Raw genomic sequence first — 12,498 nt, forward strand, 5'->3', positions numbered from 1 at the left:
CCCCAGGTGTGGCTGCCTTCTGGCTCCAAGGCTGACATTAGAAACTTGGAATTAAGAACCCAGAAACCATGTGGAAATCGTGACTGCAGAGCGTGGCCTAAGTGGAAAGGAGGAACAGAGCCCATCTGGGGTCCTGGGGCTGGGAGCGCTCATCCTGGAGGCTGTGGAGACAGCCACCCTCGGGTCTGTAGACTCACAGGCCAGGCCTTGCTCTGAATCTCAAGCATCAGGTGATCAGGGAGGTAAACTGTAGCTATGGGAACCCCCCACCACCACTCCAGCTGAAGACAGCTGACGTGAACGCTACACCATCAGAGTTACTGACGGTCTCCCTTCTCCAGCGCCCCGCGTGCTAACAGACCCATCAGAACAGCCCCTATCTCCTGACAGCTCTCACTGCTTTTTCATTAAACCTGAGGAGGCTTTCAGCAGAGCGGGCTGTGGATGTATTCAGGGACCAGGCTGTTCCCTGGGGAGTGGGGGCGCCGGGGCCTGCTAGAAGGCAGGGTCTTTACTGATCTGCACGGACAGGCCCCTGGCCAGGAGGAGGGAAGGTAACCTCCCGCATGAACGCCACTTGGGGGACACACCATGCTGCAGAGGGATGGACGGAGATGGGGGCTCATGTGTCCTGTGCGCAGCTACAACACAAATACCCAGGGGCACGTCCCTAATGTCAGCAGCTTTCTGAGGCAGCCTTCTCTCTGGGGTAAAAGATTGCTGCTGCCTGAGAAACTCTAACGTAGACAGGAAAATGTAAATGCATGCAAGAAGCTGGCCGGCCTAATTAAAGAGTCCACTAATATCACCATCAAGGAGGACGCCCTGAGGCAGATGGCGGCCTGATGGGGGAAGGGGGTGCTTGCCAAGGCGAGGGCGTCTGGGGAGGGGGAGGGAAGGCTGCACCTGAGGTCCAGACTGGCAGCGCCCCGCCCGGCTCTGTCACCCTCCCTGGCACTGCGCCTGCTGCCCCTCTTGTGGGTGTCTGGCTGTCTTTCTTGCCCCCCAACCCCCTACTATATAATATTTTAGTATATTTTACGTTATTTTTAGGCTCACTTGTTATTTTTAAATGGGAGAAATACTGTAAGAGGAATTTTTAAATATATTTGTTGACACTTCTAACTACAAATATACAAGAACCAAAGCAAAAAATTTGAAAAATTTAAGAAATTTCTTATTAAAAAAACCACTAGAAACAATGCTACTCTCCAAAGGTAATATTTTGATGCTCATCCTTGACTTCTCCTCTCCAAAGCCACAGACCATTATTTTTAAAACAGTAGCGATGCCTATTGTATATACTGGTGAGTAGCCTGTTTTTTCATTTTGTGATACATCAGGAAGTATTTTTCTTTTTCTTGGACATTAACTAACAGTATAAATTTTTAATTGGCTGCATATATTTGATCCAATGAATGTGGCCTGTTTTAGCCAGTTTCCTACTGATGGCCACTGAGCTGGTTCGGATATGACTTAGAACCTTCAGTCCGGGAACAATAGTCCAGATCAATTATGGAAATGACCACTAGATGATGCCTTTTCCTTGTCATAGCACAGACAAGAAGATGAACAAGGGTGGGCTCTGCCACTGCAACTGCTCAGGACTAAATTCTGCAGACGAGATGGACCTCTTAACAAGTTTTTGCAGGAAGCAAGAGGAGGGCCTAGAAGTGAGTTACTGGAATAAAGACGACTCTGTACTGACTGACTCCTCTCTAGGAAGGGCCTCTGTGGGACTTCCACATGGGCATGCTGTCCTAAGTCAACTCCCCTCTCAGGAAAACTGCAGAGAAACTGGCAGGGCCAGGGCCTTGCCCAACCACGTTTACAGGCAGAGGCAGCAGAACTGGCATCTCTCTTCTCCAAAGACAGGTCCTAAAATCTTTCCAGCCAGGGTTAGATTTGAACCCCAGAGTATACTATGCTTTCACTTTATTTCCTGATCCACTTAATCCTAAAATCTTTATCAAACGGTGTCCAAACCGCTCAAACAACTGAGAAAGCACTAGAATCAATCCAAAAGATTTCTGTAGGTTCAATATATCTGTAGGAATCAGTTCAGCTCACTTGCTTGGTTGTGTCCAACTCTTTGTGACTCCATGGACTGCAGCACACCAGGCTTCCCTGTCCATCCCAACTCCAGGAGTTTACTCAAACTCATGTCCATTGAGTCAGAGATGCCATCCAACCATCTTAGCAACTGTCGTCCCCTTCTCCTCCTGCCTTCAATCTTTGCCAGCATCAGGGTCTTTTCCAAGGAGTCAGTTCTTCGCATCAGGGGGCCAAAGTATTGGAGCTTCAGCTTTAGCATCAGTCCTTCCAATGAATATTCCGGGCTGATTTCCTTGAGGATGGACTGGTTTGATCTCCCTACAGTCCAAGGGACTCTCAAGAGTCTTCTCCAAACCACAGTTCAAAAATATCAATTCTTTGGTGCTCAGCTTTCTTTATAGTCCAACTCTGCCATCCATACATGACTACTGGAAAAACCATAGCTTTGATTAGATGGACCTTTGTTTGCAAAGTAATGTCTCTGCTTTTTAATATGTTGTCTAGGTTGGTCATAACTTTTCTTCCAAGGAGCAAGCATCTTCTAATTTCATGGCTGTAGTCACCATCTGTGGTGATTTTGGAGCCCCCCAAAATAAAGTCTGTCACTGTTTCCATTTTTTTCCCATCTATTTGTCATGAAGTGATGGGACCAGATGCCATGATCTTAGTTTTCTGAATGTTGAGATTTAAGCCAACAACTGTAGGAATACACTGGTAGGTAAGTCCATTTTAGAATTTTTCAATGAATTAAAGATACAGAGAAGGCTCCATAGGCAAGATTCAACTACTCTGATTATATCTGTGCCAATGCCTTGGGAGCTGAGGAATCTGTGGGAGGAAGCTCAGGTACCGGCATTCCAGGAGAAAAGGGCGCACATCTTTATAGATGGAGAAAGGAACAAAACTCAGCCCCTACCACTGGAGCAGCTCAAGTATAAGAATAGAGGGCCCTGAGAGAAGGGTGAGAAACCACTGGATGCAAAACATTAGTGCATCATGAAACCAATTAAATGGGTTAAAATAACCAAATGCAAAAGAAACCAGAGACTATCACACGAAGGAAGAGTAATTTCTGTCTCACGGCACACGTCTGTGTGCATGGTTTTGAGGGTGCTTGCATGCAAGTATATGCTAGATGGTAACATAAAATCTCTCTTACTGTCAGTCAGAGTTGAAGTTTTGAAACACATCTAGATTGACCACTGCCTCATGACAGAAGGTAGCTATAAAAAACCCAGGATTTAAAAAAATTATACACTAATCAATCATTAATTTTTTATTCCCTAAGTAGATACTAGAAGGTGTTACTATTCAAACTTTAAACACTCCTTTAAAGATTCTTTTTCTCATGTGGAAACTGGGGTGGGTTGACAGAAAATGTTAAATGACTTAAAAAAGAACTGTTCTTATGTGAAACCCTCAGAACATGTATCTCCATACTGTGACAGAACTTTAAAAGCACTTGGATAGGGACTTCCTTGCTGACCCAGCAGCTAAGACTGCACTTCCATTGTAGGGTGCACAGGTTCGATCCCTGGTTGGGAAATTAAGTTCCCACATGCTGTGCAGTAGGGCCAAAAAGTTAAAAAAAAAAAAAAAAAAAAAAAAGCAAGCACCTGGATAAAGGTTGTCTTGCATTAGCACATGGGAAGATAAGCACTGTCTTAATACATGCACATGGAATAAACAACCGAATATGGGAGGCAGGACTATCAAAAATATTTATCTAATCTTAAACTAGCAAATTCCAAATCATGGTTTTTCCCAGGCCTTTTAAAATGAGTAGTTGGTTAATGTCCTCTAGCATGCTAAGATTCTGTGACTCAGGGCAGCATTTTATCATCCAACTGGGAATGCTGTGTTTCCATCTTACTCAGAGTAAGTAACTTTCAGTTCAGTTCAGTTCAGTCACTCAGTCGTGTCCGACTCTTTGTGACCCCATGGACTGCAGCACGCCAGGCCTCCCTGTCCATCACCAACTCCCAGAGTTTACCCAAACTCAAGTCCATCTTTGTGACCCCATGGACTGCAGCATGCCAGGCCTCCCCGTCTGTCACCAACTCCCAGGGTTTACCTAAACTCATGTCCATTGAGTCAGTGATGCCATCCAACCACCTCTTTATAGGAGTTTTATTAAGGTTGTTTTTAATGGTACATAGAGATAACTGGAAGATCAGTAAGCTCAGTGCCTCTTAATCTCTTAACTTGTCCATATTTAGTAGTGTCAAACCCAAAGGCTTCCAAAATATTTAAATACTTATAAAAGGTTTGAGCTAATTCAAAGAAGGTATCTGAAACACTTGTGACCCCACTTTTTCTGAAATCCAACTTTGTACACATAAGGCATTTGAGAAAAATACAAGTCAGGCTCTTGTGTTAGCATTAAAAATATCTTTGCCAAGTACACATAGGTAAAGTAAAGGATAAGCCTCCCCTTTCAATCAACAACCTTAGGTTTATTATATCTCAAGTGCTATTATACCTGAATTTTCTACGAAGATCTTGGGTGACATAAGAGAGTGAAGCAACCTTTTAAATAACATACTACTTATTGATTACTCTAGTTTCTAGTACTGAGTCAGTTTATAGACAGTCACATGCCTGGACTCTCTCACCTATCTTTAGAAAGAAATATTAAAAAACATCATGCTTCAGGATATTATGGATAGCTGACATCAAGGCTTCCCATCTGGCATGCTTCAGTCACAAGTTGTAACTATTACGTTGATCCCCTTGGCTCTCAGGGTTGGTCATCTTTTTTGTACATACACGTTTTCTGTGTGCCATGATGTGAAAAGTTTGGGAACTCTGGCTTGAATAAACAGCCATATGCACAACTTCTTTTTATTTTCTAAAATCTGATACGTAAGACCTAGACATTAAACTATTCAATGGTCCTTAAAATTTGAGTTGGTAAAAGGTCTACCTAAGCATTTAGCACTAAAAAGGATTTTCCTGTTAAACTGATGCATTCTTAGATCATGGGTTTGAATTAACTCATTTTTATTTTTGAATTGATTTCTAGGAAGCTCAATTCCCAAATTTTGTGCTCAATTGCATTAGCCATGGTTACCTTAAAGTATCTACTACATTTACAGTCATTCTCTGCATTTCAACACTAAACTCGGTCCTTCAAATACTCTATTTAATAGTTTGTTTTTGTTTTTTTAATGGCATGCAACCTATGACCTTTTTAGAAGTAGACTGGGTTGGAAATGATAAATGAACTAATAACATTTTCAGAAAAAGATGTCTATATAGTTATGAACTGCCTGGTGTTATTCCATATATTTCTGTAAGAATGGAGAATTTAAAAAATTACCCTAGAAAGAGCATAATAAAAAATTTAACAGCTCAGTCTGGTGAACTGCAACTAAATTGCAACACACACACACACACACACACACACGTTATTGCATATAACATTATAAATTTCTGGTTTGGATAACTTTCAAGATGAACCATATGAAAATGCCATTGTTTGTTGTATATCACAAAATGGTTAAATAATAGCAATTTCATGTAGATCAACATGAATAAGAAAGGATTTATCTGCTAACAGGGTATGGTTATATTAACAGTGATAACAGAATTATGCCTCACCTGAATGACCTCAGCATTCGATAGGACTTTCCCAAATCAGATACTCTTCGGCAGAATGGACCCACAGCCAACTCCATCTGAAATATTAAAAGATATCCCACAGCTTTTTATATCAGAATCTTGAAGTGTACTCGGGACCCACTTGGATCACAGAAAGTTGTAGCTTGAAGTAAACTTAATTGGATCTGCACTGTAAGGCAGTTTTGAATGTCAAGTTTATTAAAAGGCAAGAACTTAGATAGCTTTTGCATTTATTTACTAAAAAGGTCATAAGATAATTCCTTCAAGAATAGAAAAGCAGTTTTTGTGGTGTATGAGGAGGTTTAGATTTTTTTTCTCCATTGAAAAATAAGAAAAAGAAATGTTTTCAAGACTGCCTATGTGTCTGTACTTTAAGCTAGCATCACAGGTCTTTTTCTATTAAACAGAAATGATGACAGTTTTCACCAAGCTGGTGAAAAGTGATTAAAAGCACTGACTCTGGAGGCAGCACATGTGTGTCAGTTTCTGATCTACAGTGACTAGTTGTGTGGCTCTGGGCTTAACCTCTTTATGTTCCAAGTTCTGCATCTGTCAAAAACAGATAATACCCATCATAAAATTATGCAAACAAAATAGATAATTTCACAAAGCATTATGTGCACAGCGTATAGTAAGTGCTTATTAAGTGTCAGCAATTACTATCATTTTTTAAAAAAAATTTCCCCCCTTTAAATTATTAGTTAATGGATTAATTTGCTTCCTGACTGAAGAATTCAGAACTACTACTTCTCTTTATTTTCCTCCTTTGACTGGAAATTTTGTCATTAATTGGAGTTTTAGTTTACCTGTTCTTTATCTACCAAGTGCATATGCAAAGTTTTTGCATATATGGCAGATGATAAGCCATTTCACTATACTTGCTATGAACAGAGCCCTGGTAAAGAATAGTTTAGAAAATTTCTGAGAAAAGCCTGCTCCCTGGTAAATCAACATCTTTCTTCAAGAAAAACATATGAACGAAAAATGGGGTATCTGTCTTGCTGGCCATCTTTCTGAGAAACTGTTCTAATCTTCTTGCCATTGGAAGACCATGGAGACGTAATCACTCATTTGAGAAACATTTTTTACTCCCTGCTAACTGTCAGGCACCAAACTAGACATGGATAAGAAGATGAATTAGATGGTCTTACCTCTGAGGAGCTCTCAAATTTATTGAAGAGGATACATATTTATTTAAATACTATAATCTTCACTCATCTAGCTTATGAGAGATCTCTGTGTGTAAACAAAGACACACACACATGTTGATTATTATTAAGAGAAACAACAAGTGTGAAATCAACTGTGTGAACTGAGTGTCAGGGGAGAATTACAAAGCAGTTTCCTTTCTTCAGATGGTCTTGAGGGTGACTCATGACTGGTGGATTTCTCTCTGAGCATACAGAGGAGACAGAGTATACTGTATGTCCTGAGGGAAACTGTACATGGTCAGCAAACTTTCTAAAACACAAAAGAGTAAGTAAATAAAAAGAGAAATCTGAGGAAGAAAAGTCAGATTCTTTCCAACGTTACAAAAGAGAGCAGTTTCAAGACAATGTTCTTGAAGACAGTGGGCGATGGGCTGTTCCTTGGGACCTATTTAGTTTATTCACTAGATAGGAGTTTCTGGTTTCCTACAGAAGGTAGTACTTATTTTACAGTGAGCACAAAGTAAAAATGTGATTAACATGTACCTATGCCTGTCTGTTTCTCTGTGGATGTGCATTTATAATGATTAATTACACACTGAAATTATATAAAGTATTTTTATGAAATATTTTTGTCAATTTTTTTTCAGTTACCCCAGTGGGCTTTATCATTTTCAAAGATTACAGCAAACAACCTTTGCCTTAGCACTTGAGCAGGACTGAATGTTAAATAAAACAGCTAGGAGAAAATTACAGTATGAGAATATGACCTCGAATGGCTGTGTCATCTCTGATGACTGCAGGAGATTTCTATGCCATACGACCATTTCAAAATGTTAAACGTTTAACATAAATTTTTCATCCATGAAGGACCCCTAGGGTACTAAAAACCATCTTCTTCTGCCAGAGTTCCACTAAACAATAAAGGCCATGCTTCTGAAGGGCAGGCGTGTTCCTTTTAGAGGAGATGACTCTGCCATTAGCTGTGATACAAAACAGCACCTGCAACTGCCTCTCTTCAGCTCTCCTGTTTGGAGGCAACAAACAGTTAGCAGCAGGCATGGTTAACTAATTACATAGCTGCTTCATGCCCACCGCAGACATCTGGCTAACCACAGGGCATCTTCAGATACTCCTGGGCATTCCTGCCCTGACACAGTTCAGAAGAAAAGGCAACAGGAATTAGGATCTTGATTATTTGCGGATTTTCCCCCTAAATTTATAATTTTCAGGCAAAAAGCAAGAGAGAGAGAGATATTTAAAGGGAACCAGAAATAAACAGAAACTGCTCAGAGTGCCAATGAGTAAATAATTTAATGCTAACGTCAAAAGTCATCCTTCTTTAGGAATTCCCTGGTGGCTTGGTGGTTAAGAATTTGTGTGCCGCAATCAGAGCAGAAAAAGAAGTAAAAGGAATCCAGATAGGAAAAGAAGAAGTGAAACTCTCGCTGTTTGCAGATGACATGATCCTCTACATAGAAAACCCTAAAGACTCTACCAGAAAATTACTAGAGCTAATCAGAGAATATAGTAAAGTTGCAGGATATAAAATTAACACACAGAAATCCCTTGCATTCCTATACACTAACAATGAGAAAACAGAAAGAGAAATTAAGGAAACAATACCATTCACCATTGCAACAAAAAGATTAAAATACTTAGGAGTATATCTAACTAAAGAAACAAAATACCTATACATAGAAAACTATAAAACACTGATGAAAGAAATCAAAGAGGACACAAACAGATGGAGAAACGTACCGTGTTCATGGATTGGAAGAATCAATATTGTCAAAATGGCTATGCTACCCAAAGCAATCTATAGATTCAATGCAATCCCTATAAAGCTACCAAAGGTATTTTTCACAGAACTAGAACAAATAATTTCACAATTTGTATGGAAATACAAAAAACCTCGAATAGCCAAAGCAATCTTGAGAAAGAAGAATGGAACAGGAGGAATCAACCTACCTGACTTCAGACTATACTGCAAAGCCACAGTCATCAAGACAGCATGGTACTGGCACAAAGACAGAAATATAGATCAATGGAACAGAATAGAAAGCCCAGAGATAAATCCACGAACCTATGGACACCTTATCTTTGACAAAGGAGGCAAGGATATACAATGGAAAAAAGACAACCTCTTTAACAAGTGGTGCTGGGAAAACTGGTCAACCACTTGTAAAAGAATGAAACTAGAACACTTTCTAACACCATACACAAAAATAAACTCAAAATGGATTAAAGATCTAAATGTAAGACCAGAAACTATAAAACTCCTAGAGGAGAACATAGGCAAAACACTCTCTGATGTAAATCACAGCAGGATCCTCTATGACCCACCTCTCAGAATATTGGAAATAAAAGCAAAAATACACAAATGGGACCTAATGAAACTTAAAAGCCTTTGCACAACAAAGGAAACTATAAGTAAGGTGAAAAGACAGCCCTCAGATTGGGAGAAAATAATAGCAAATGAAGCAACAGACAAAGGATTAATCTCCAAAATATACAAGCAACTCCTGCAGCTCAATTCCAGAAAAGTAAATGACCCAATCAAAAAATGGGCCAAAGAACTAAACAGACATTTCTCTAAAGAAGACATACAGACGGCTAACAAACACATGAAAAGATGCTCAACATCACTCATTATCAGAGAAATGCAAATCAAAACCACAATGAGGTACCATTACACGCCAGTCAGGATGGCTGCTATCCAAAAGTCTACAAGCAATAAATGCTGGAGAGGGTGTGGAGAAAAGGGAACCCTCTTACACTGTTGGTGGGAATGCAAACCAGTACAGCTGCTATGGAGAACAGTGTGGAGATTCCTTAAAAAACTGGAAATAGAACTGCCATATGACCCAGCAATCCCACTTCTGGGCATACACACTGAGGAAACCAGATCTGAAAGAGACACATGCACCCCAATGTTCATCGCAGCACTGTTTATTATAGCCAGGACATGGAAGCAACCTAGATGCCCATCAGCAGACGAATGGATAAGGAAGCTGTGGTACATATACACCATGGAATATTACTCAGCCAATAAAAAGAATTCATTTGAATCAGTTCTAATGAGATGGATGAAACTGGAGCCCACTATACAGAGTGAAGTAAGCCAGAAAGATAAATACCATTACAGTATACTAACACATATATATGGAATTTAGAAAGATGGTAATGATAACCCTATATGCAAAACAGAAAAAGAGACACAGATGTACAGAACAGACTTTTGGACTCTGCGGGAGAAGGCGAGGGTGGGATGTTTTGAGAGAACAGCATCGAAACATGTATATTATCTATGGTGAAACAGATCACCAGCCCAGGTTGGGTGCATGAGACAAGTGCTCGGGCCTGGTGCACTGGGAAGACCCAGAGGGATCGGGTAGAGAGGGAGGTGGGAGGGGGGTTTGGGATGGGGAATACATGTAACTCCATGTCTGATTCATGTCAATGTATGACAAAAACCACTACAATATTGTAAAGTAATTAGCCTCCAACTAATAAAAATAAATGAAAAAAAAAAAAAGGATTTGTGTGCCAATGCAGGAGACACAGGCTCTATTCCTGATCTGGGAAGATTCCACATGCCGCGGAACAACTAAGCCCATGCCACAACTATTGACTCTGTGCTCTAGAGCCTGGGAGCCACAACTTTTGAGCCCACAAGCTGTATAGCCTGTGCTCTGAAGTAAGAGAAGCCACCGCAATGAGAAGCACAGCAACTAGAGAGAAGCCCCCACTCACCACAACTAGAGAAAAGCCTGTACAGCAACAAAGACCCAGCACAGCCAAAAACAAACAAATAAAATGTTAATGTTTTAAAAAAACAGCATCCTTCTCTCTGGGAAAGAAACACAACTGAGGAGCAGAGGGGAATGTGTGGTTCAAAGGACAGTGTGGACAGGTCCCCAGAGAGATTCTGAATCAGCAGAACCCCAGTGGCTTGGACAAGCCTAGTGCTTGAGGACTGCTGTGTGATTAGTGTAAACCCAGAGACCATGTGGCCACAGTAGGGAATTAATTACCATGAGGAAAACACCTCATGCCATGACCTGATTCCTAAGGGGCCATGCGCTGGGCACGTTCCTCAACATGAACCCACCAGATGGCTCCCTGAAAACATTTTCTCTTTCACCTGTGTAATGGTGCCAGTGAGTAGTTAGGATTCCTACATAAATCTTTAAAAATATATCATTATCTGCCTTTGCAAACTGGACTTGACGACAAATAATCAGTAATCCCCAACTACTCTCTTCTGAATCCTTTCTCTTTCTGTTATTTATGCCAGAATAGCAGGCACTTTTATCACAAGAATTTTTTTTGAAACCCATGAAGGATAAGTGTATTCTTGATTCCAATAGCCGCTATGGTTTTGTTTAATTTTGAATACAAGTTGATAGAACTTTCAGTAATGAGGCAGCCAAAAGGCTTTCTGTTCCAGGTGATGCCTGTCATGAATATAAATGTCAGGGTAATGGCATCTAAGTGTTTTGACTTACCTCAGAAAAATGCTTCCAACCAAGTACAAAAGCTGAGGTAGAATACCACATAATTGTAGTTGTGGTAAGAAACTACATTAAATGAAATGAAAGCCCCAAACTCACTTTAATATTTTTAAAATATAGGGGAAGATACAATCACTGGACAATATTTGCCAAAGCTACCAGCCACACCCATGACTAACTTCCAAAGTGCCTATGCCTATCATTCCACTGCCCACGACTCACAGGGCTGCGAAGAAGCCGCACAGCGAGGGGCAGGGTGTTGTGAAGCAGGGACACCGTCCAGGAGTAAAGGAATCAACCCACAGAAGGTGCAGCCACCAGTGTCACTGCAGGGCTGGAAAACATACCCTAACACCGAGTAAGAGATGGAAAACAGAAGTGACCTTGGTGCATAATAAGTTAGCATATAACAATGATTGATGAGTTTCATTTATCTTAAGAGAAGGGACCTGGGAAAAGGTCTGATTTATAGGCAACATGTCTTCAGAAAGAAGGAAATGCCAAATAAAATTCTGAATGTGTGGTTCTAAGGAAGGTAGACACTCAATCCTGCCCCTGGAAGCTAGGCATTTTAAGCAGGTGCCGGCTGCGATAGCAAGGGTCACAGGATAGCACTCGCCAGCTCTCAGGACTCATAAGGGGATATATCATTAAAATAAAAAACAAAAAGCCTTCTTCCCGCACCACTCTCATGTCGGCCATCTCCTGCTCGGCTGCCACTCTAATTGGACTTGAAGTGCTGCCTCCAGGAAAGTGACTCAAGAACCAGCTGGAGCAGAATGCAAATAAACCAGTGGGGGAGGGAGCCCAGGAGAGAGAAGAGGACAGGGAAAGAAAAACAAAATGAAGGAGGAAAGGGGGAAAGAAGAACAGACACTCACTGGGGTACAGATCACAGTGTTTTTAACAAGTAAGAGCAGGTCTTGGTACATCACTGTGCTTTCATTTGATAATCAGTCTGTAACCCCTGTAACCCCAATAAACTTGTCATATCCACAAGTATGACACAACATATAATTCTCTTTAAGCTGACGTTTACCTGTAACAATAAAATGTACAGGTGCCTAAGAATTAAGTTGACAAAAATGGGAAGAGTAAAAGGAGCCACACAAATGGTGACATTTGTAAGGATTCTCACGCTGAGGCTACTAAAG

At 40.7% G+C, this 12,498-nt stretch overlaps 1 protein-coding gene across 1 annotated transcript in view; it reads right to left on the reverse strand.

Annotated features, from left to right (window-relative positions):
- Positions 1 to 12,498, reverse strand: part of COG5 (component of oligomeric golgi complex 5) — a 269,120-nt gene that overhangs the window by 17,199 nt on the left and 239,423 nt on the right. Inside the window, exon 19 of the mRNA XM_043871704.1 lies at positions 5,659 to 5,735. Within this exon, the coding sequence (XP_043727639.1) occupies positions 5,659 to 5,735 (77 nt within the window). The remainder of the gene's footprint in view (positions 1 to 5,658; positions 5,736 to 12,498) is intronic.

The sequence above is a fragment of the Cervus elaphus genome, chromosome 18 (genome assembly GCF_910594005.1).
Source record: "Cervus elaphus chromosome 18, mCerEla1.1, whole genome shotgun sequence".
In the NCBI taxonomy this organism is placed as follows: domain Eukaryota; kingdom Metazoa; phylum Chordata; class Mammalia; order Artiodactyla; family Cervidae; genus Cervus; species Cervus elaphus.